Consider the following 22,923-nt stretch of genomic DNA (forward strand, 5'->3'; position numbering starts at 1 on the left):
GGAAGTGTCGCTGTCCTTCCTTTCCCCGTCCGGCGGCTGGAAAACACTACCGCAGCCGGAGCGGTCCTCGCTTGCGGTCGCCTTGAGGCGGGAACTGTCTCCCCGCGGAGGCCCGAGGCGGTGGTCGGAGAGAGGGCGATCGCCGCTCGGCTCCTTCCGTGTATTTTCGGCTCATCCTCGGCCAGGCGTTCGCTTCTCTTCGGCTCCTTTCGCTCGGGCCGGCTTTTCCGCCTTCCCATGTCGGACGTGCTGGCCGCAGCCGTTGCCTCCCGGTTCGAACCCCCTGTGGGAGGGGGGCCGCCTGGCGGCGACCGTTGCCTCAGTAGCGCTGAGGGAGAAGAGGAGAGCCGCCAACCGCCGCCTTCCTCAGGTAACGCGCTGTGCTGGGGCTCTGGGCTTACTGGGGGCGGGCAACTGCCAGACGTGCCAGACTTTCTTCACCTTGGGCCGGGCGGCGCTTTCCACTCTCCCTCCCCGCTCCAGTCCTAGCAGCGCTTTCAGTAGTTGTCCGTAAGTCGGAAATCCAACAGGTGCCTCCTCCCCAGTCTTCTGCGACAGAGGATGACTCCCCGGATGAATTTCTGTCTGTCATGGCGTTGTTCAAGGCGTGGGAGCGCAGGAGCGACACTCTTTGAGTTTATGAGGGAATCCCTTGAGTTAAAGAGGCAGCGCTGCGGTGGAGAGGGAGGTTGACATCTGGGAGTGTGTATTGCCTCTCACGGCCAGTGGGGGAAGCCTGGGATGGTTGGTACCATGCCTGCAGGGTTGGCTAGCATGGCAGGTGCTCAGAGCAAGAATTCTGGGGGGAGGTGGTGGTGGTGGCTTATCTCTGGCCACTTAGACAGACAGTACGAAAAACGATCTCCACCCTTTCTTCTGATTTTCAGGTGTTATTAGGATCTGAAGGGCAATCCTGGAAGGGCAATCCCTTTCTCCATCTACTTAGTATTTATTTAGTTCACTTTAATCCTATCATTCTTCTGTTGAGCTCAGGCCAGCAGATATAGTACTCTCCTCTTGCATTTTATCCTCACAACCACCCTGTCAGGTATATTAGACTGAGAGAGAATCAGTGGTCCGAGGTCACCAAGTAGTAGTCTTGGCAAGTAGGGATTTAAACCTGCATCTCAACTTTCTAATCTTTACATGCTATATGACATGCAGTTGTATGAATGCAACACCACCTATTGGATAACATCTATGACATCATTTTAATTTTATTTTTACCCAAAAAACTTACATAAGCAAATATTTAAAATTTATCTGATAGCATTATTCTAGAGCCAATGTGGTATAATGGTTAGAGTGTTGGACTAAGATCTGAGAGGGCCAGGTTCAAATTCTCACTCTGCCCTGGAAGCTTGCTGAGTGGTTTTGGGCCAGTGACTCTCAGCCTAACCTACCTCACATGGTTGTTGTGAGGATTAAATGGAGAACAATATAAACTACTTTGGGTCCCTACTGGAGAAAAAAGTAAATAAACAAATAAAACTGACTCTTTCTCCTGAACACATCTCTTTACACAATAAATTTCCCTGTTTAATGTATTTTTGTGACCATTTGTAAGAAATCAATATATACCAAAGACTTTTTGGCATTTTAATACATCTGCTACCCTCTTGCCATCAAGTTGCAGCTGACTTATGGCTACTCCTTAGGATTTTCAAGGCAAGAGATATTCAGAAGTGGTTTGCCATTGCCTGCCTCTGTAGAGCAAGCCTAGACTTTCTCGGTGGTCTCCCATTCGAGTACTAACAAGAGCTGACCCTGCTTAGCTTCCAGTATCTGACAAGATTGGGCTAGCCTGGACTATGCAGGTCAGTGTATATCCCCTTTAGGGCAAGATAATTTGAAATCTTGGGGGAGGAGGGAGCTTTCCCTTAATACACATTTTGGATTTGCAACTTTGCACTACTTTCTTCTATTCCAGGCAAGAAAGCCTGCACAATGCTTAAGCCAGCACATAAATTTAGCAGCACATTGCTAGTAGATTACCCACCTGTTGATGTACTTGCGTGCTGGAATGAGTCTTCAGTGAGCACTTTCCTGGAAGCATTTTTTATTTGTACACATGACTTGCATCATCTTTCCTTTGTGCTGATTTGTTCCTCTGAATTCACAGCCATGATGTACAGGAAAAAGCCATGCATGTGAATGAACTCAAAGAAAAGCTTAGGTGCTGCTGACCATTGATGGTGGAGAGTACCATCAAATCATAGCTGACTATGGTGACCCCTGCTGTAGTTTTCAAGACAAAAGATTAACAGAAGTGGTTTGTCATTACCTGCCTCTGCATTCATCTTCCCAGCCAGTTACTAACTGAGGCTATCCCTGCTTAGCTTCCAAGATCTGACAAGACAGGGCTTACCAAGGCTATTCAGGTCAGGGTGGTGACCATTAGAGGTGCTCTGTGGTAAGTGTGTGTTGGGTGAGCAGAATTGTTGCATACAAAACCCTGGGAAATGTGTACCCACGGAAAAAATTGTTGACATTGATGTAAAAGCTGGTGCTTGTTTTGTGACCTGCTGCTCTAACCTAATTATTGTTTGCCAAAGATGCCGCACCAAACAAGTAGAAAATAGTAGAAATGGTAGAAAATAAAAGGATGTCGCAGAATTTGTTTAATAGACTGATAACCCAAACTAAACAATTATTACAGAAAAAATAGAACAGTATTGAAAAGAGGAGCCGGAAGACTCTTATGCTGTGTACGATGAGTGCAGTATCCCTCGATGTTGCATTTATCATCCAAGAAATAATTTGGCTGACATCTTTGTCTGTTAACTGTCCTCTTATGCTGTAAAATTGCTTGTTTCATAGGCTTGTTTGTGAGTAGTCTGTCTCTAATAGCTTCTGTTTCCTTGGGGATTGGATTGTTTGATTTTTTTCCCCTACTAAGATACCAGCTGCTCTTTAATTAGGTGAATGTACCTTGCTGTAATAATTGCATCATATAACAAACGGTAACAACATTGCCATAAAGGGTTTTTTGCTTTCTTGTTTTTGTGCACCAGTGGTGATTTTTTTAACGATCTCAGGTGTGCTAATAGCATAAAGGGAATGCAGTAGGCTCCATTAAGTAATGGTTAAATATTAAGTCCTAGGAACAGTGAGTTCTAAGTTTTGCTTCTGGTATTACATCTGATTTTCAATAGGACGTATACAAAGGTCTGTTTGCCCTGCTTGCAGTACAGGGTTTTCTTGTAACCTAGTGCAGAATCATAGCTAAAAGACTGAGCTATGAATCAGGATGTTCCCTATTCAGATCTTATCTCTATCATGTACTTGCCAGTTAGATTTAGGCAAGCCACAATCTCTGTCTTCCCTCTGCAGTAGAGTCATGTACCCTGCAGGATGGTTATTATAAATAATACTAGAAACAGAGCCCGTTGTGCAAATAAATACAATGGGCTCTAGAAAGCTGGGGCTGGGGAGGGCTGGTGGTGGGGTTGGGAAGGGCTGGCAGTTGGGGGGCAAGGGGGGTCTGGGGAGAAGTGAGAAGCAGGAGGGGTTTGGGGAGGGCTGGCAGATAGGGAGGCAATGGGGGTTTCGGGAGGGTGGAGAGGCAGGAGGGGTCTGGGGATGGATGGCAGGTAGGGAGGCAATGGGGGTTTGGGGAGGGTGGAGAGGCAGGAGGGGTCTGGGGAGGGCTGGAAGGCGGGGTATGGAGCCAGGGAGGGAGGGCAGAGCGGGTTCGCTCTTCCCTCCGCATGCCCGGCTCCAGCAGGCCTCGCCCTGTCCCGAGAGCGCCGCGGTGCGGCGTGGCTCCGAGGGGGACAGGCGTTTCACCTCTGCCCGGTCCCTGCCAAGAGCGGCAGGGCTCCGAGGGCGACGGGCGTTTCGCCTCTGCCCGGTCCCCGCCAAGAGCGGTGCGGCTCGGCAAGGCTCCGAGGGCGACGGGCGTTTTGCCTCTGCCCGGTCCCCACCAAGAGAGGCGCAGCGAGGCTCTGAGGGCAATGGGCATTTCACCTCCATCCGGTCCCCGCCGAGAGCAACGGGTGTTTCGCTTCCGCCTGGTCCCCGCCGAGAGAGGCGCGGCTCGGCGGGGCTCCAAGGTCGATGGGCGCTTCGCCTCTGCCCCGTCGCCCGGGCTGCACTGGGGCTTGAGTGTGTCACTCTTCCTGTGCTGCCCTCTTCCTCTAGCTGAGCTACTTAGCCCACACCCTCCATTGGTGGAGTTCCACAGCACGCTTTTATCCGGGGCCCCCGCCAGGTGCACCAGGATAAATGTGCGTCGTCGGAAAGACGCTGAGAGAATTATGTGGTAGGATATGTGAAGTCATTACCTGGAATAGGCCTCCTTGCTAGTAAGTGGGGGGAGGGAATTAGCAGCAAGGAGGAAAACTATGCAAGAGGCTTAATGGCGGGATGTCTCCACTAGTATTTATGGGGTTCTTTCCCCAAGGTAGCAGATGAGACTTGGTGCTTTTAAGGTCAAGGTGTAATTTTATTTAAAGAGGAAAACCAGCGCACACACACGAGGCAATTAAAATGGTTGGTACACACACACAGTCCTAGGAAGCTAGCTAGAAGTTGGAATAGAATGAGGGAGGGGAAAGTATATTTACCACTCAGAAGAGCAGCATGGTCTGATTACTTGCTGCTGGGGTGTGTAAAAGGAAATGCAAAGCCTCTTCTGGAGCTGCACAAAGGGGCAGTTTGCTAATGAATGTTAGTTGATGAATTTAGACATCAGAAAATACAGGTTCCCAGAAAGAAATTAATTTATCGGTTCTGATTGATTGCTCCCAAGCTGGGGGTAGGAAATATAATAATGGGAAGAGGGCATTGGAATGTGCTAATGGCACTATTGTCATGATCTCAAGCCAGTTGCTGGGAAGATAGTAAATCCAATCACCCTAGTCCTTTGCATTCACATACACATTCCAGGCATACCGGAATCTCTTGGGCTTGGCCCAGCAACATTCTGCCTAGCCAGTTTGGAATTTCCCCTGATGCAGACCAAGCTGCATTAATCCAGGGGTCCTGTGACCTTTATATCACAGGTCTGTATTAACGGTATATCAAATATGGTGGAGTCTAGGGCCGACCGCTTAAAGTGAACATTTTTAGTGCTATAAAATCAGCGTCATCTATTTTCTGTGTTATGATTTTTCCTTTGCTTATGTGCTTCTAGCAGACATATGGAGAGGTGGCATATATTTTAAAAAAATAAATATAAATGTCTAGCATTATTTTTAGCAGGGTGGATAAAAATCAATGATTTTTTTTTAAAAAATCAAAAAATCAGATTTTTTTGATTAAATCGGATTTTTTTGATTTAAATCGGATTTTTTTAAAATAAAATGCTTTTTGAGGAAAATATATTACCATCCAAAGGTTATTCCATCATGAAATAAAGATTAGTTTTTAATTATGTAGAATAAGGCTAATTTTTTTGGTAAATAAATTCCATTAATCCATTCACAATGTCATGCTCTTCCAGAGGTTTTTGTAAGATTATTGGGCAGTTTCTCTGCCTACAAGATATTATCACAGATGCTTGGTTTTGCAGTTCTCAAAACTGAATTTGTGTCAGCTCAGCAGAGATCACATGCCTCTTCTTCACAGCAAAAATGTTATAACATGAACAGAGTTGAGAAAAAGACCTTAAAGACAATGCTGCAAATGTATCCAAGATGAGAAGAAATTTAGAAGAGCAGGAAGGGAATACAAAGCTAATAACATATGGCTGCAGTGCTCATTTGCTGCACCTCTTAGCCAAAGACTTAAGTGTTCCAGAAATAAAGACTAATGTTGTTGAAATTGCTAAATACTTCTGTAACAATCATTTTGCTGCAGCAGCTCTGAAAAGGATGGGTGGAACCAAGCTAATGCTCCCACAAGATGTTAGATGGAACTCTGTGGTGGACTGTTTTGAGCAGTATATCAAGAACTGGCCTATTCTGATGACAGTTTGTGAACAATCTTCATCTACTTGCATATTAAAGTTATACCAGCAAGAATTAGTCTTTATGTAGAAAACTATGATTTAAATCAAGCCTTACTGACTAGTGATTTAAATCGTGATTTAAATCGTGATTTAAATCAGTTTGATTTAAATCAAATCCACCCTGATTTTTAGGAGTAAAGGATGCTTCATATATGTTTAGCTGTCCCATACCTCTGTCAGCATGCAAAGAATGTTGAATATTTTCTTTTAAAGCCAGGTACATTTGTTGCTAAAGTATCAGTTGTGGTATTGGCTGAGATAGACCAAAACTGGGGAGCTTCCTAGATTTTTGAGAAGATGGACTTATTTCTGCTTGAACACTTAATAAAGCTTTGTGCGCTTTTCCTTTGAAATATTTTTCCCACTGCAGCTGTGAGAGGTTTAGGACACTTGCTTATGTTTTGGTTCCATATAATTAAATTCCACAACTGTGGGTAGAAGTCTTCTTGCCAAGATGTATCTTTTCTCCGTGTTTCTGTTTGTTTGTTTTTCATGCTCATTGATCCCCATAATGTTGAAGCTGTTGATGGCTCTGCTGTCTGAATTTTGTGTGGATAATTATGTTGTGTATAATTTGTATACCCGATCAAAAAACCCAAGCCCATCCTACACCAAAGAGGGACCTCCCTATTCTGTGACCTATTTATACAACCAGTACTAAAATCACATTGCTGGCCCTCTGGAATTCCTGTTCAATGCTCTCTTTCAGTACTTTGTTAGTCGCTACCCATACCTTTTCATCCTTATCTTCACAACAATAAATGGTATACATGTGCATTTTTTAAAATTAAAAAGTCAATTCAGAAATTCTTGGGGTTCTGAGTAGGAATGCCAAAATCTGTACTTGTCTAATCTTATCTGTAGTACATTTTATAAAAGATTTCTGTTCTGAGCTGGTTGTTCTTTCAGTTTGCACAATTCATCAGTTATGCAAGATGGTTTGCTTTTTATTTAAAGTCCAGAATAGGAGAGGAATAATCAAATTAGTTGAAGCTTTGTGATAATGGTTTGCCAAATATTCCTTGTTTAGGGCAGCTAAACAGAAGTCTATAAAACTAGGCAAAAGAGCAAAATGATTTCCCAAATGACTTAAAGTACTAGGAATAAAAGCCTCAGAATTGATTTTTCTCAAACCAGTTTGGAAACTGGTTCTTTAATTGCTTCTTTGTATAGTCAAGCCTTTGAGAAGCCTCATGGGCACTTCAGGAATCAATGCTATTCATTCATCTGTTTTATAGTCATCACTTCTTGCGCAAGCTGTAAGCCTTAACAAGACTTACAATGCAGGGAGCTTAGAAGGATGTAACTATTTAGGACTGCCCTGTTAAGATGATATTTCATACTCAAACTTCATTGCCTCGCCAAAGTGTTATATGTACTTGTTTGCTATGCACTAGCAACATCTGATTTGTCTACAGCAAATTATGCTAAATGATGCACCATCTGTGAATGTATGTGTCCCATGAGTGAGCAGAAGTACTGAACAAATATGGAATCTGGTAGGCAAAGCCAGATCAGTCATAGAATATCCTGGGCACATCTCCAGCACACTTATGACTGTACTGATACTGGTGTTTTCACCCAACATTATGTGTATTCTGCACCTTCCCGGTGCTAGTGTAGATTGGTATCTAATGCAGAAATTGGTACCCTAGAAGGCTTAGCATTTTTAGAAGCAATTTCTAGCTCATACAGCTGTAAGAACATGAAGGCACTGTCTGGAAAAATCCTAAGCAGGAGAAGGACTGAACAGAACAGTCAAGGAATGAGATGTATAGTGAAATCATAAGCAGAGTTACTCCAGTCTAAGCCCATTGAAATTCCTCTTTCAAATTATATTTCAGCCATGAGTTCAGTATGTAGCTTTAGGCAGTATGTAGCTTTAGGCACTTTTCTCTCAACCTCTATCTTAATGTAGAGATAATACATACTGGCTCATCCTGCAGGGCTGTTGTAAGGGTTACAAAATAAAGTCTGTAAAGCACTTTGAAGATTCTAATAGAATACATTTTTAAAATGTAGAATGATTTCTTTTATATTGATACACAGGATACTTTGGCAATCGCCATGGTATTTTTCTTTGTAATGACTGAAATCTGGACTTTAGTGCATGAAATTTATTTTTATGTATTTAAAATATTTTTAAGCCTACCTTTCTCCAAGACTACTAGAACCCAAGGCTGCCAGTAGTATTTGTTTCCAGATCCTACCCCAAACGTTACGTTAATGAGTAATGAAAATTTTATACTGTTGCTATGTAAATAATATTATTTGCCTGGGTTGTAATTGACTCTAGTTTACAGCAGTCTGATCTCTGCCTGATGTTCTCTGTTCAGAAAGAAAAGATTTAATGATACATAGAGTGTTTCTCACAAGTTATGTGCCCTGAGTTTGATGTTGTTGGGAAATGGGTTTTATCTTGCTTCCCCTCATCATTGTGGATTCGTGCACCTCCTGGCATTTCCCTGGCTCTTCTCCGATCTTTCTCAAACTTGCTTTTCTCCAGTTTTAAGAAAGATCACAGCACAGCCTGGATGGATGTGGGTTGAAATGTTCAGATTTTCCTGGTTCTGCCTACACAGCAGCCATTTCCCCCGTTGTAGCTATCTCCCTCTCTCTACTGCAGAGGATCTTTCTCTTTTTTTAATTGGCAATTTAATAGTTTTATAGCGATAGACCATTATAACAAAATGCTTATTTAATAATAAGTAAATATCAAATATGCATCAGGTTCTCTGAATTCCCAGCTTTCATTTAAAAAAAAGTCTCTAACAACTTTCCTTGTGAAGATACATGTGCTAGAAACGTGCTTTTCTAAAAAATGGAAGCTGGGAACTCAGAATCTGAATTGTGTTTTGGTATAATGGTATATCGATAAAACACATATTAAATTGCCAGTGAAAACACCTACCTAGGAAACCTGCTGCTTAGAAACCCTGCCACCAATATGCTGTATTAGCAGCTGCAGCAGCAGCAACTGGGAAACTACACAACCCAGTCCCCGTGTGGAAAACACCATTATCATCCTTTATCCTTCTCCCTTTTCTAGAAAGTTCATCCCATCATTTGATATTGGGCTTTGTATGATTCTCAGATGTCTCTGAGTGCTGGAAATATCCCTGATTTCTATCAAGATATTTGCTGGAGTGGTTTTTGTAGTTGTTTTTAAGCTTATCTCATCCTTCCACTGTTCGACCCTTTTCGCACTTACGGTTTAAACCGCCATTTATGAGCATTCGCCCCGATCGCAGTGGCTTCGGCATTGCACCTGTTCATTTCACACTGTCCACTGCAATTTCGATTTGGTGTCTGTGCTTCATTTCAAAACCTCGGTGCAATTTTGGGCTTTTGGGGCCTTGCAATTCACGTCACACTTTTTTAAAAAAGATTGAGCATGCGTAGTAACATTGCAATGTTGGAACCCTTCCCCCCTTTTTGCTGATTGGGCTGTCCCCTACCCACTGGAGAGGCAATTGGTGGCAGAGTTCTGGGGGAAAACATGTACCGCTCTCATTTTTTAAAATCAAGCCAGGAAAGGGTTAAAATGCTGCCGATTAATCTCCTCCCAGGAAGCAGAGGCTTGTTTCCAAAGGGCTGTGCAAAATGCTTGGGTTTTTTCCTCCTCTTTAGCAAAGTCTGAAACATGCCTGGGAGGGAGGGAAAAGCAGCCATTTAATCTTTTCCTGGCTTTTAAAGCCAGGAAGAAAGTGCAGGAACATTACAATGTTGCAACCCATTCTTGTCTTAAAAAAAAAAAAGAATGTGTGTGCATGCCCTAAGGGAGGAAGGAGAAAGCAGCTATTTAACACTTTCCTTGATTTTAAAGCCAGGAAGAAAGTGCAGGAACATTACAACGTTGCAACCCATTCTTGTCTTTAAAAAAAAAAAAGAATGTGTGTGCATACCCTAAGGGAGGAAGGAGAAAGCAGCTATTTAACACTTTCCTTGATTTTAAAGCTAGCAGGGAATTAGCAGCAAGCTTAGAAATCATTCCTGGCTTTTGAGAAAAAAAAAAAACAGCATGCATATGGAAGGAAATCAACGAAGAAGCAGCCTTATGACCCTCAGCTCGCTTTACTAAAAAAAATGGTGGACAAGGAGTTCAGAGAGCTGAGGAGGGTGGGAGTGGTTAATTCTGCACAAACCAATCAGCTCCCAGGGAAAAGGAGAGGGGGGGGGGAGAGAAGCAAAAAGGAGGCAAAAGTGTTCACATTAGCAAAATGCGGGCCAGCTGCCAGTCGGCAGCAAACTTAAAAAAACATCGGGGTATGTCCGCAGGGGGAAAAATCGGGGATACAGCGGACAAAAAGCGGGACTGCATCCCATGACTGCTTTTAAGTGTGAAAACCTTGCAAACATGGGATGTGGAACAGGTACAAACGCGCTCTAAAAACCGAGTGCGAAATGTACCTTCCTGTTTTTCTCCCCATGTTGATGTTTCTGATTTTCAGGAACAGTCTTGGAGACATTTGGGAGCTGTCCCAATGATAAGCAAATGGGCCTTTGCTTTCCCTGCTCGTTAGCAGGAAGAAGTAGCTATTGGTTGTTGGGGGTTTTCCGGGCTGTCTTGCCGTGGTCTTGGCATTGTAGTTCCTGACGTTTCGCCAGCAGCTGTGGCTGGCATCTTCAGAGGTGTAGCACCAAAAGACAGAGATCTCTCAGTGTCACAGTGTGGAAAAGATGTAGGTCATTTGTATCTACTCAGGAGGGGTGGGGTTGAGCTGAGTCATTCTGTAAGAATGACATTCAGTCTACTTTGTCAGACTGCACAGGGAAGCCATTGAAATTCACAAGCATAAGCAAAACTTCAACAGGAAAGAAGAAACCTTAAGAATGAACAGAGCATGGGCTCCAGTTCTGAAAAACACCAGGCCAACAAAACACTCCACACCCGACAATAGCCCTGCAGAGAAGATTAGCACATCAAGCACCAATCCATATGCAAAAGAACCGCCTCAGGATACAGTGAAGCCTCCCGCCATTAGCATTCCACACCCTGGGAAACTCTTACAGAATGACTCAGCTCAACCCCACCCCTCCTGAGTAGATACAAATGACCTACATCTTTTCCACACTGTGACACTGAGAGATCTCTGTCTTTTGGTGCTACACCTCTGAAGATGCCAGCCACAGCTGCTGGCGAAACGTCAGGAACTACAATGCCAAGACCACGGCAAGACAGCCCGGAAAACCCCCAACAACCATCGTTCTCCGGCCGTGAAAGCCTTCGACAATACACAGAAGTAGCTATTGTCAGACAGATCTGCAGTTGGCTGGTACAGGTAGCATGGAATGCTTGTTATGAAGTAATCCTGTACTAAGATAGTAACTAAAAACAACTTGATAAGATTTCCTAAAAATAGATTTGCTTAACTCTCTGTGGAAGCTGCCTCAGATTTCAACTTCATTCAAAGCCCATACATCTCCATAAAATGGTTCACATGCTTTTGATGTCCCTAGTTTTCAAGGCCTGGATATTGCTGAAAATAATGACTTTTCTGCCTTCTCCTTCCCACTGCAGCTCAGAATGCTGCTTCTGCAGGATGGGATCCCCAGAAATTTCATGAAGGGAGAATTGGAACTGCCATCAAAGGTGTAAATTGGCAAAAAATCACCCCTCCCCCCAATTCTACAGAAATTGTCCATGGGATCTAACTCAAGTGTGTGGCCAGCTGGGTGACCTTGGGTCAGTCACAGCTCTTCCAGAGCTCTCTCGACCCCACCCACCTCACAGGGAGATTGTTGTGGGGATAATAATAGCATACTTTGTAAACTGCTCTGAGTGGGTGTTAAGTTGTCCTGAAGGACAGTATATAAATCAAATGTTGTTGTCATTGTAGTTATTTATTTTGTTATAATTATTATTAGGGTAAGGGCACTTTTTTTCAAATAGATGGATGTTCTTCTTAATCCTGTAACTTGAAAATATTTTCTCTGGAGCTGCCTTATCTATTTTCTCTTTGTTAGAGGCTTTCAGTAACCAGATCTGTCAATCTTCTAGCTTCAGTAAGCATTTGTGTCTTTAGGCTTATGCAATATCAGTCTTTGAAATCTAGACATTGCCTGTGTTCATCCTGTAACGTAAACAGGTTTTAAGGAAGTAGAGAATACATTTTAAATAACAGTTCTGATATAAATGCTCCTCTGCCAGCCCTTAAAATCTTCTTCTGGGGCCCTGCGTAGTCTGTATTTGCTTTTGGAGGTGAGGCAGGTGGAACTGAGCACTAGGAATGTCTCAAATGTGGTACCCAATGGTATGCCTTCCCCTTAGGGTTGCCAGTCCCCCAGTGGGGGCAGGGAATCTCTTTCTTCCAGCCTCCTCTCCCCACCACCACTCACCTGGCCGGTGGAGGAAGAGGTACGAGAACGGACTTCCTGGGTATGGTCCCAGCATGACAATGTCACTCGCAGAAGTGATGTGATTGTACAGGCCTGGGGAGTGCTCTTGGGCTTCGTGCCAGGCTGATTCAGTATAGTAAGTACCAGTGTGTCCCCCCCCCCACTTCCCACCAGGAGGGTAAGGGGACTTGGCAACCCTACCCCTTGGCCTTCTCTGGCACTGCATATTATGCCTTTCTAATGGTAAATGAAGACTCAATTTAAACAATGAATCGTCTTCAATTTTCTGTGTTGGTTTCTTTCTATGTTTTTCACTAATTTTAATTGTTTTTAACATATTAGCCATCCTGGGGGGGGGGCACTTTTCTGGTTGAGGGTAAGAGATATAAATACTTTAAATGCATAAATAAATGTATTCTTTTACCTCCATCATAGTAATTTATGGCTATCCCCTTTGGGGATTGTATGTTTGTATATTCTCAAGGCCCTGCAACCCTAGTTTTCAATATCATGCTTTGGTTTTCCTGAAGTTAAATATAATTGCCTTGGAACACAGCTCAATTCTGTAAATGCACACGATATAGCAAATGTACTGACTTTTCTCATATCTTTGACTGGAAGCTGTTGGAGATGCATTTAGATCTTTGAAACCCACTGAAGCACAAAAACAGGATATTGCATAAAAAGCTGTTTGCCTGCAAGGCTTCTTGTATGTAATGCTAGATGTTAGCTAGAGCTCCACAAGCACTGCTTGATCAAAGACTATTTCTATCTTTGCTCTCTTTTAGAAAATGAAGATTCAATTCAGAGGTCAGAACCTGCATCCCAGACAGCTTCTGCTTCAGAGAATGATACCTTACAGTACAGGTAGGAAACATGTGTATGATAGATCTACATTAAGTTCTGTACAGGAGCAAAGAATGGAAGAAGAATCTTTGTCTGCAATACATTTCTTTGAAGCAGTGATAGAGCAATCATATATTTCCTCATCAAGAGAGAGGGGGAAAGTGACTTCTGTTAAATGCTTGGTTATGGAGTTGCCTATTCTGCTAATCCTGTAAAATTTGGAAAGACCCATTGTTCATATTCAAAAGAAAGCTTAAGTATCAGCATATAACTTTTGGAATGATATAGTAATATTTTGAGTTAAAAGTCCACATTGTATGCAGTATCCATGCCCTTCGCTGATGTGTTTCAGTATCACTTAGGCACTAACTGTTTGACAATTAGAACTGTAATTCTGCACATCATGAACTGTGCTTTAAAAAGAAAAATTAAATGGGTCAAACTTATTTTCCCCTCTTCATGGTTGGAATGCAATGTTATTTTTAAAAGAAATTGGAGATAATCTTGGCTCTGATGCCAGTGAAATCAATAGTGGAGGAGTCTGAAATCTTTGCTTCCTCTGTAATGATGCTCGTTTCAGGGATGCTGTGTAGCAGACTAGTTGATGCCAAATAGTTTTGTGTGTAATCTCCAGGTTAGCATGAACCCTTGGTAATTTTCTGCAAAACAGCAGTTTTTGCTTACTGCTTTACTACAGATTGAAATATTACATGCTTATGATTCTCTTGATACAAATCTCTGGATTTTGTTTTATTGTCAGTAGGCTTCCAGCTACAATTCAAATGCTGGTTCTTACCTTTAAATCCCAGCTGGGCTGGGTTCTTCTCCCATGTGAACTTTCAAGGGTTTTGATTGAGCTAGGAAAGCCTGCTGTGAAAGCCATAGTAGGCAGATGCTAGGCTGGTGGCTATGGGTGCTCACTAGACTAGACTGGTAATGTTTAAACCATATAGTGAAATGTTTTTATTGTAAAAGGTTTTTGAATGCTCAAAGCAACAGTCTGATGCTGAACTATGGAATGCATACCAAACAGTTGATTTAAATCAATTAGATAAATGAAAAGAACAGCAACAAATTCTCAGTCAGTCATTATGCTTTAATTCTACTATAGCCTAATGCTGTTCTTCAAAATGTCAAATAGGCTCAGTATTTATGGGAAATTCCAGCAGTCCAGTCTGAAAGGCACATGAAAAAATAAAGTCCTCAAACTAGCCTAATATGTTTCACCCAGTGCTATTTTTTAAAGGGGCAGTGGAAGTTCTTTGAAAAACGGAATAATTTATTCAACAGACAGTAAATCCATTCAGTGACAAATGACCTCGGATGAGTTCCTCATTTAAAGCACTCACTATACTGCTGTTGCCACAAGATTAGACTTAAATAAAATGCTGAGGATCACTGGGCTACAGGGAGAACTATCTAGGTGTATGCAACTACTCGAAGTGAATACCACTGATTTAGGTGCTAATCTGGTTAGCTTTATTTTACTAGATAACTGGGCTTGGATGTCCTTTGAAACAGTGAAATGGCTTTAAAGAGGTTCCCTGGTCATATGAAGATTTGCTGATACTGTGACTGACTACAGTTTTAAAAGTGGCATGGGATTAGTTTGTATTGTCTTTAGATCTGTGTATGTGGTTGTCTTCAGGCTGTTAAGCAAAGATACTCTTGCTAAGCATTGCATTAAAAGTGGTCCTCTGGCTCAGACTTTATTGGTAGGAAGTTTGCTTGCCTATCTGAGAGGTTTTACAGAAAATACACAGTTGAATAAAACACACCCACTTATATGTGATCGCTTGTTAGAAGGAGTGGAGCATTGTGAAGGAAGGTCAGCACAAGGTAATCATAGTGACCAAGGGCAGCTTTAACTCTTGATTTTCATTTTTGTATCCTGCAGCTGGGTCATCTTTATCTCTTTTAAGCAGGGAAGTCATGGAAACACAATTTCCAGTAGTGGCTTCACAGGGCTGCACAACAGCAAAGACAAATGAACATGGCAGAGTTTCTGTGAATTCCTCTGTACACCTCTATGGGGACAGACTCTTATTTACCCCAACAACTTAATTTGTTTGTTACCTTGAAACTGGATAGGGCCATAGTTCAGCATTAGAACACCTGTCTTGCATGTGGAAGGTCCCAGATTCAGTCCTGGACAACTCGAGTTAAAAGGATTTTATATAGCAAGGGCTTGGAAAAACATCTGCCTGAAAGCCTGAGCTGAAATAGCTGATGAGGACAGGAACTTGCTGCAGCCTATTGCTATACTAAGCCCTTGGTTACACAAACCTGTTTTATAGAGAATGGAATAGGGTTTCAGTCTTCTAAATGTTCTTTATGAAAGCTTCATTTATAGATCTGAAATTGTTTGAACAGAGGTGTAAAATTACTCTGGTGTACTATTTTTGCTTAATAAAATTGTGTCACAATGAGTGGAGGGCATAGTTTGTTATGTCAATGTTTACAAGGTAATCCAGCTTTGAAGGGATTATTGGATGGGCTCAGCTGGACTCAATTTTGCTACCTAAGGGAATATAACACAGTCAGATGATTTATGCTAAAACAGATTCACTTGGATGTGACAGAAAAAATAAGCATTAGAGAAATCCTGTTGCTTTGATATCTGGAGTCCTATTTTGGGCCCTTTTTACCAGTATTTCCAATTGATTGAATTGGAGCTTCATTTATACTTGCTTTGCCTGCCTATTGCACGCTCTTAAAACATTCTGAATTGATGTGCTGTCTTTCTCTGAGAGGCTGCAAAATGGATCACCTGTGAATGAGGGTGGTACAAAGGATTTGGGAAGTGGTGACGATGATCTGAAGAACCAAGATGTAACAGGAAAGGAAGCCAACCAGCTCCAGCACCAAAAAGAGGTAGGGGACTTAATGTGCCCTTGTTGCCATCTTTTGTTTCCAATTACATTATTCATCTTTGCTGCAGTGTGGAGGTGCTTCATGAAGTTTGTGTCATAATCTGTTCATAGTAAGTGTATGTCTCCTTTTTAAATACTTAAGGACTGTTCTTTGTGATGTTCATAGTGCACAGTTGGGCATGAACTCTTTTAAGACAGTTAACTGTGGAGTATGCAAAAATTTTCAATATATGAGAGGGATCTTTAACTCTGGGGTTTTGTCCAATGATGATGAGCTCACAGTTAAAAAAAAACATACCAAGGTGAAGAAATGGTGTCTGACAAACTTAAAAGTGCAATCCTAAACATATTTTCCTAGAATTAAGCCCCACTGAATCAACTTGAGTAGAATTCTTAGTAGACTTGCTTAGGATTGATGTAGTGTTTCCCAGCCTGTGGGTTCGGACCTGAAAGTGGATTGCGAAGCTTCTCCAAGTGAGTCTCAGGCCAGCTATCCCTGATGGTGGATTCTGCCCTTTTCATGCTTCTCTTTCTCTCCTTTTCTTCCTTGCCAGCTTAACCCATTCTTGCCTTGCCTTCCCCCTTTGTGACAATAATGAGGAGGGAAGGCTGTCTGGCAGCTAGTAGCGTTATGATAGTAACTGGAAAAAGAGGGGAAAGCCTGGAGAGTAGGTGGAAAAGTGAGAGGAGGAGAGAATGAGTTGTGTCCAGGCTGTGTCTTGGCACTGCTCCTTCAGTAGCCCAACCTCTTGTCCAGCACTCTGCAGTTCCTCACTGACTTCTACCTGCTGTGGGAGATGAACTTCACTGAGCCATTTGTCACCCACCTCTTTGCCAACATCTACCAACTTCTGGCATCTTTTCAACCCAGTACACCCCCCAGCACCTTCTCAATCCTTTAAGCCAGCCCTGTATGGGCTGCCATATGAAGTAAATTTGGACTTGTGGGTCACCATATCAAAAAGGTTGAGAACCACTGCTTTATTAGAAACAAGGTATACACAACTGGAATTGGTATTAAAAAATTGTGATGTAGTGGGAAAAGGCATGGAGGGATACTGGTCTGAATGACTGTTGCTTCCACAATTGGGCATCTTGGTAGAGATTTGAACCTAGGCGGTGATTTTATCATGAATGCTCCTGGAAATAAATCACAAGCCAGAAGATGACATAGTATTAGGTAGCAACTGCATAAATTGCTAGTAATAGTTATTAGAACAAATCTGTGTTAATTTGGCCTGTGTGGACATACCTATATGTAATCTTGCTGTAGTCCTGTTGATTGCTGAAACTATATCTGTGTGGCTGCATTCAAGTGAACACTTTACTTAGTTACTTGATTTGTTTTTGATTGTGCATATAATGGCTTGTATGAGCACAGAGACTCTTCCGATGGAACATGATTTTCTCCCCTTCTGTAGCTGCACAAAATGCCGCCCCAATCCTGTTTCTGGGAGTGAGGGAACTCCAGGAACAGGATTGGGGGTACTTGGGGCTGCTGCAGGAGGAGAGGGAGGCAGCAGTATCATTCTCTTTGGGTGAAAGTCTTTGCACCTGCAGAAAATAAAATTCTCTAATTTTTACTTTTTGAAGCAAGTTTTTTAATTTCCTGATATTTTCTTTTTGAAGGCTTTGAGACTTCAGATATAAATCTCCAGCTGGTGCCTCAGGAAATTTTTGAAAGCTAGAAATAGATTCCTTTTTAAAGTCACAGTGAAATTGCCCTATGCATTGCAATGAATGCATTTGATGAAATATCAGCACAGGATAATTCTATATATAGAATGTATCTTGTACTGGAACATGCAAATGAATAAGTGGGCTCTGTCTAAAGAAAACTTATGCTACAATAAATGTGTTAATACTTAAGGTGACACAAATCTCGTTATTTTGGCAGAAGCAGCTGACGTAGCTAATTCTCTAGATTTCTCTCTTTATACAACCTACTCTTCTTATTCAGCAGCTCTAGGCTTGATTGAAGCAGGGCAATTTGGGTAGCAATTCTTATTAGGCAACCAGCCTGTACAGTTAAAAACTGGATGCTGGCACTAAACTTTCTGCCCAGTTTCTCCTTCTGCATACTTTCTCCTTTCCTGCTTTGGCTAGCAAGACTGCTCTTGCCCCACAGCCGGGCATGGGGTGAATGGAAGTATGGAACAGAAGAAACGATGCCTGCAGTCTTTCTCAGTGATCTGGAATTGTTAACCACATAGGCACAATGTCCTAGTAGTTCTAGTCTCTCTGCCTCCCCACCCCACCCGAAATATCTATGGTTACTAGTGAGTGAGACCTTGAATCTACATCAACAACAAGCATTAGTTATAAAATATAAATTTAAAACATTAGTGATTGAAGAAATGTAGAAGAGAGAAGGTGAATATTGGTGGGATGTTAAGGAGTCTTGTGTCCTTTGCATAGGAGGCTGTAGTGCAGATGACAAAGTATCCTGCCCCACAAGGACCAGGTGATATAGTCATGATACAGTCAGAATACACCGGTGCAGTGGATGTCCTTTCAGCAGAGCTAGAAACCACAGACCTGCTGGGTGAGCAGAAGAAAGGTAAGAAGCACAACCACTGTATTGTTGTCTCTAGGGTCTGGATCAGTAGCCTGTGCAAGAAACATCTGTAATCTTAGTGCTTATTTGCCATACAAGGTACAGCAAATCTTGGAGACCTGAGTAAAATTATTATATATATAGGCAGAGTGGGAGACTGGGGCTATCTTATTGAGCTTCCAATAAAGTATATGCCTAAAGCATGATGGCAAAGCAGGAAATTCTCAGGGAAGCAGTGACACTGAGACAAAACACCAGAAGAGCTGAGTTGGCGTTGCATGATTTTCTGAGCTTGGGAATGGGTAGTTAGTGTGAGGTGATGTGTGGATTGAATCAGTAATATTAGAAAAACAATATCAGTTGTCACCAAGAAAGTTTGGGAAGGAGTATATAGAAATGAAGAGAAGGAAAATGGTCATGCTCAAAAGCTAAGGGGGCAAAACCAGTCCTTTGTTTGAAAGGTGGCAGTTGTATAACTACAGTGCTTGATTTTGTTAAAAAAATAATCCCTCCCCCTGCACATGGGTCAGTACTGGTGGTGATCACATTGGATTGTAAAAGGTTAGAAGATAGAGAAGCAACTGCAAATCATATTGCATGATTCAGAGCCCAGATACAAGTTTACTTAAAATTACCTTTCTGCTTTTCATACCTTTGCATCAACAGTAGGAGACTTGAAAAGAGCCTTGTGACATGTGTGAATTCAGCCAAAGTCTGTCTTATTTCTTTTAGCTCAGCCACCTCCTCTGATTCCAGCCACTACCTGGACAAGTGCCAAGATAAGGGACTTCAAAACAAAGATGGCAAAAGAGAAGAATTCCCGCATGGTAGTGAAAAGGGGTGAAGTAGTAACTGTCCGGGTGCCAACCCATCCTGATGGGAAACGTGTGTGCTGGGAGTTTGCTACAGAAGACTATGACATTGGTTTTGGAGTCTATTTTGATTGGACTCCTGTTACTAATACTGCCATTACTGTGCAAGTCAGTGAATCAAGTGATGAAGATGAGGATGATGAAGAAGAGTTTGAAGGTCAGTGCACAACTGTTCAAGAAATACAGCAAGAGGATTGGTATCAAAGTGCCTATGTATTCCAGTGTCATTTGTATTTGTTTATAGTTTTCTGGATTGAGTTTCCACATTTTTAGATGCCAAGTGAAGAATGCCCTCCTAAACCTTTTATTCCAGCCTGTTTTTTCCTTGTATCATGCATGCTTCAGTGATTTTTATTTATTTAGATTTTCCCCCCTGTATGTTTGTGGTGCCTTTCCTTATTAATGTCAATTTCTAAAAAACATTAATGAACCAAAACCAAAAAGATAGGTCAATTTCAGTATCATTGAAGACTGCCAGCTTTCTGAACACATATGTGCCCAGTCTTTTTCCTCATGAGCATAGAGTGGCTCACATGTAGTTATTGGACGGTCACTTATTTGACACTACTGTAGCTTTAGCCGTATAACTGCATCCTGTTTCTTTGGACCATACGCTGGGGCATCAATAGGAATATTTTAAAAAACTGGCAGTAAAACTTCAACAGAATTGTCAAAACCCTTGACTGGTTTGCTGAAACAAATGGGCCATGTGCATCTTCTAGAAAAACAAATGAATGAATTCTGTATCCTTGGGACCACCGTTTTTTTAGCTAACAATCATAGAGAATTTAAAAAACATTAAACAGTGAAAGGTTTCTTACATATTTACTCTATAATTCAAATGTTCTAATTCTAAACATTTTGGTAGGAATGAACCATACTGATTTTAGTAGGAGTTATTTTTATGTGATTTAAGAAACATTAGGATGTTGGACTTTGAGATGTGGCACCTCAAATACATCACCAGCAGCGGATGATTTGAGCGTCACAGTCTAGTATGTGGTGTAATGTGCTTTTCAGGCAGCCGCCTTTAGATTCATGACCCCAAACCTTCAGTGATCATCTATTGTCTGTTGTCACTAATGGATAAAGTGTGTGTTTTTTCTTCTTCTCAGGACCTATTCCTGTTGGTGATGTGGAAAGGGGCTCCAAAAGCTATTTGCGAAATCGCTATGGGGAGATCATGCCTGTCTACCGGCGAGACAGTCACCGGGAAGTGCAAGTAGGCAGCCACGATTATCCAGGGGAAGGCATCTATTTGCTCAAATTTGACAATTCATACTCCCTTCTGCGCAACAAGGTTCTCTTCTTCCATGTTTATTATACCAGCTAAAGAAGTCGGTGGTGCTGGAAGTGAGTGTGACTGAAGGCACTAAAATAAGGAAAGGAAGCTACCTGCCAAGACTGTCTTTTAACAGGCGCCACCTGATGGATGAATTGGACACCCAGCTCTATGCTTATGTGCAGATGACCTGTTTCTTCTTTGCTTCACTGTTATAGTGGTTCAGCTGATCACCGGCAACTCTAGTCTGTTTTAGAGACAACAAGCTGGAACTTTAGCTATAGCAAGCAAGTCACTGGATACCCAGTTCAGGTGTCTGCTTTTTCTTTCAATTGCACTTATATGAACTGAAACTGAAGTTTGCCTTTTTTGTGGGTGTGGGAGAGAGGGGAAACACTGTCACCTTCTACTCTGCCAACTGCAAATAGATCACTGAAAGCAACTGCCAAAGCAGACCATGGATCTCAGTCTAGAATTATGTCACTGTGCTGTTATATGCTGCTGTTTGCTTGGTCTCTGGGGATCTTGGGAAAGGGAACATACACATGCCATCTCAGCCATTGGTAGTGTGTCTTCTCTCCTCCTTTGTACAGTGTTTTTCCAGCATCTGGTGTGCAGTGGCTGGTATACATTTGGATTCTATAGCTTGGCTGAAAAGAGCCTGAATAGCATGTGTGTGCTGTCAGCAAGGGAGCCACGCCACTATGGAGGTCAGAATCATGAACGAGATCATTCTGATTATGGAAATGGTTAGGAAAATTGTCAATAACAAAGACTCCCCTCATTTTGAGCTTAATATGCTTATTCTTTCAGTTGGCTTGTTGTATTAATTGGCTTGTTGTATTAATACAACAATAGCTTAAGATAGAGCTTTCAAATTCAGTTGGGCTGGAGTGCCACATTCCTCATGAAGTTGATATCCAGAGGCCACACCTTTAGTAAAAAAAAATAATTTTTTTACTATAATTTGATACCAAATCACAATACATTTCACCTTGATTGGTTATGGCTTTAGTGAAGTTCAGAATGATCTTAGTGAAATTAATCAATTACACTAAAATTGGTGGAAAGCTTCTGGTTCTGATATTTATAGCCTAAATATTTTAAAGTTGTTAAGCGTAACCTGCTTTTGCCTTGCAGTGCCCTGGGATTCCAGGAGAGCAAGCATTCCAAATCACAAGTTTTTTACATAGAGGAATATGAGTACCCTATACCCACTCCATTGAAGTCACATGCAATATAGTGTCAGTGGCAGAACGTGAAGTTGCTTAATGCATGCAGCCCTTTAAGAGGGTACTGTGCTGCAGGCCCTTGTTCTGTTATGGGCATTGTTTTCTTTTGTCCAATTTGTGTGGGATGTGATATGGTGTGACCAGATCTCCAGGCCTTATGTTTGTCATGGTTAGTTTTAAGATCTCAGGTCTTTAATCAATGATAACAAACTCTATCCCTGTGCAGCTGTTCAGACTTCAAAGGCCATTGCCACTCCCTAATGCAGCAAAAGCAACCCAGCTACCTGTTACATTTCAGAAAAATAAAATGGCATCACCTGTCATTCATAGCTCAGGTTTATTGGGAGAATGTAGACAGTTTTTTTAAAAAACTGTAGAGTCTTGTTCTCATACTAGGTTGAAGGGAATTTGTTAACCCTCAGGTTGCCCCCTCACATCTGACTAGGTAGCAGGTTTACCTCTTAATTGCCTTCTGCATGAGTGAATTGCCTTCCTTAACCACATAGCACTGGGAAAGTGGGGAGCTCATAACTCTTAACATGCACAGAGAAAGACAGAATGAGAAACCAGACATCCCCTGCATTCAAATGAAGAAAGAGCAACCTGGTCAATTTTGATTTGGAAATAGTACCAAGTAGAGAAAGGCAGGGAGAACTTGTAGAAGACAGAGGGTGATGAGAGCAGGTGAGGGACAGTATCTCCCACATGCTATTAGTATGCAGGAGAACAAACAGATCCCATTTGACAGTGACAGGTCAAATTTCCCTTTGCCCATTCAAGAAACAAGAATGTTATGAGAATAATTTATTTTTATCATCAGAGGACTTGCCACCCTTCTTCCCCAAGAGGAGGTGGGCGAAGTTTAGATGCAGGGTGCTTGGTGTGTCTTGCTGTTCTCCTCCCCCCTGGAAAATGCTCTAGTGGGGGAAAAATGACTAGAGATGGCTCCAAACAACTGGGGTGCTGGTT

General features: G+C 42.1%; 1 protein-coding gene across 1 annotated transcript; it reads left to right on the forward strand.

The window, feature by feature from the left end:
- Window positions 1-21: 21 nt before the first annotated feature.
- Window positions 22-22,073, forward strand: TMED8 (transmembrane p24 trafficking protein family member 8). Its single transcript, XM_054969976.1, has 6 exons — window positions 22-370; window positions 13,081-13,159; window positions 15,892-16,012; window positions 18,430-18,571; window positions 19,301-19,597; window positions 20,556-22,073. The coding sequence occupies exons 1-6, from the start codon at window positions 238-240 to the stop codon at window positions 20,771-20,773; spliced, it is 990 nt and encodes a 329-aa protein (XP_054825951.1). The 5' UTR covers window positions 22-237; the 3' UTR covers window positions 20,774-22,073.
- Window positions 22,074-22,923: the final 850 nt, after the last annotated feature.

Source organism: Eublepharis macularius, chromosome 2 (genome assembly GCF_028583425.1).
Source record: "Eublepharis macularius isolate TG4126 chromosome 2, MPM_Emac_v1.0, whole genome shotgun sequence".
NCBI classification, from domain to species: Eukaryota; Metazoa; Chordata; class Lepidosauria; order Squamata; family Eublepharidae; genus Eublepharis; species Eublepharis macularius.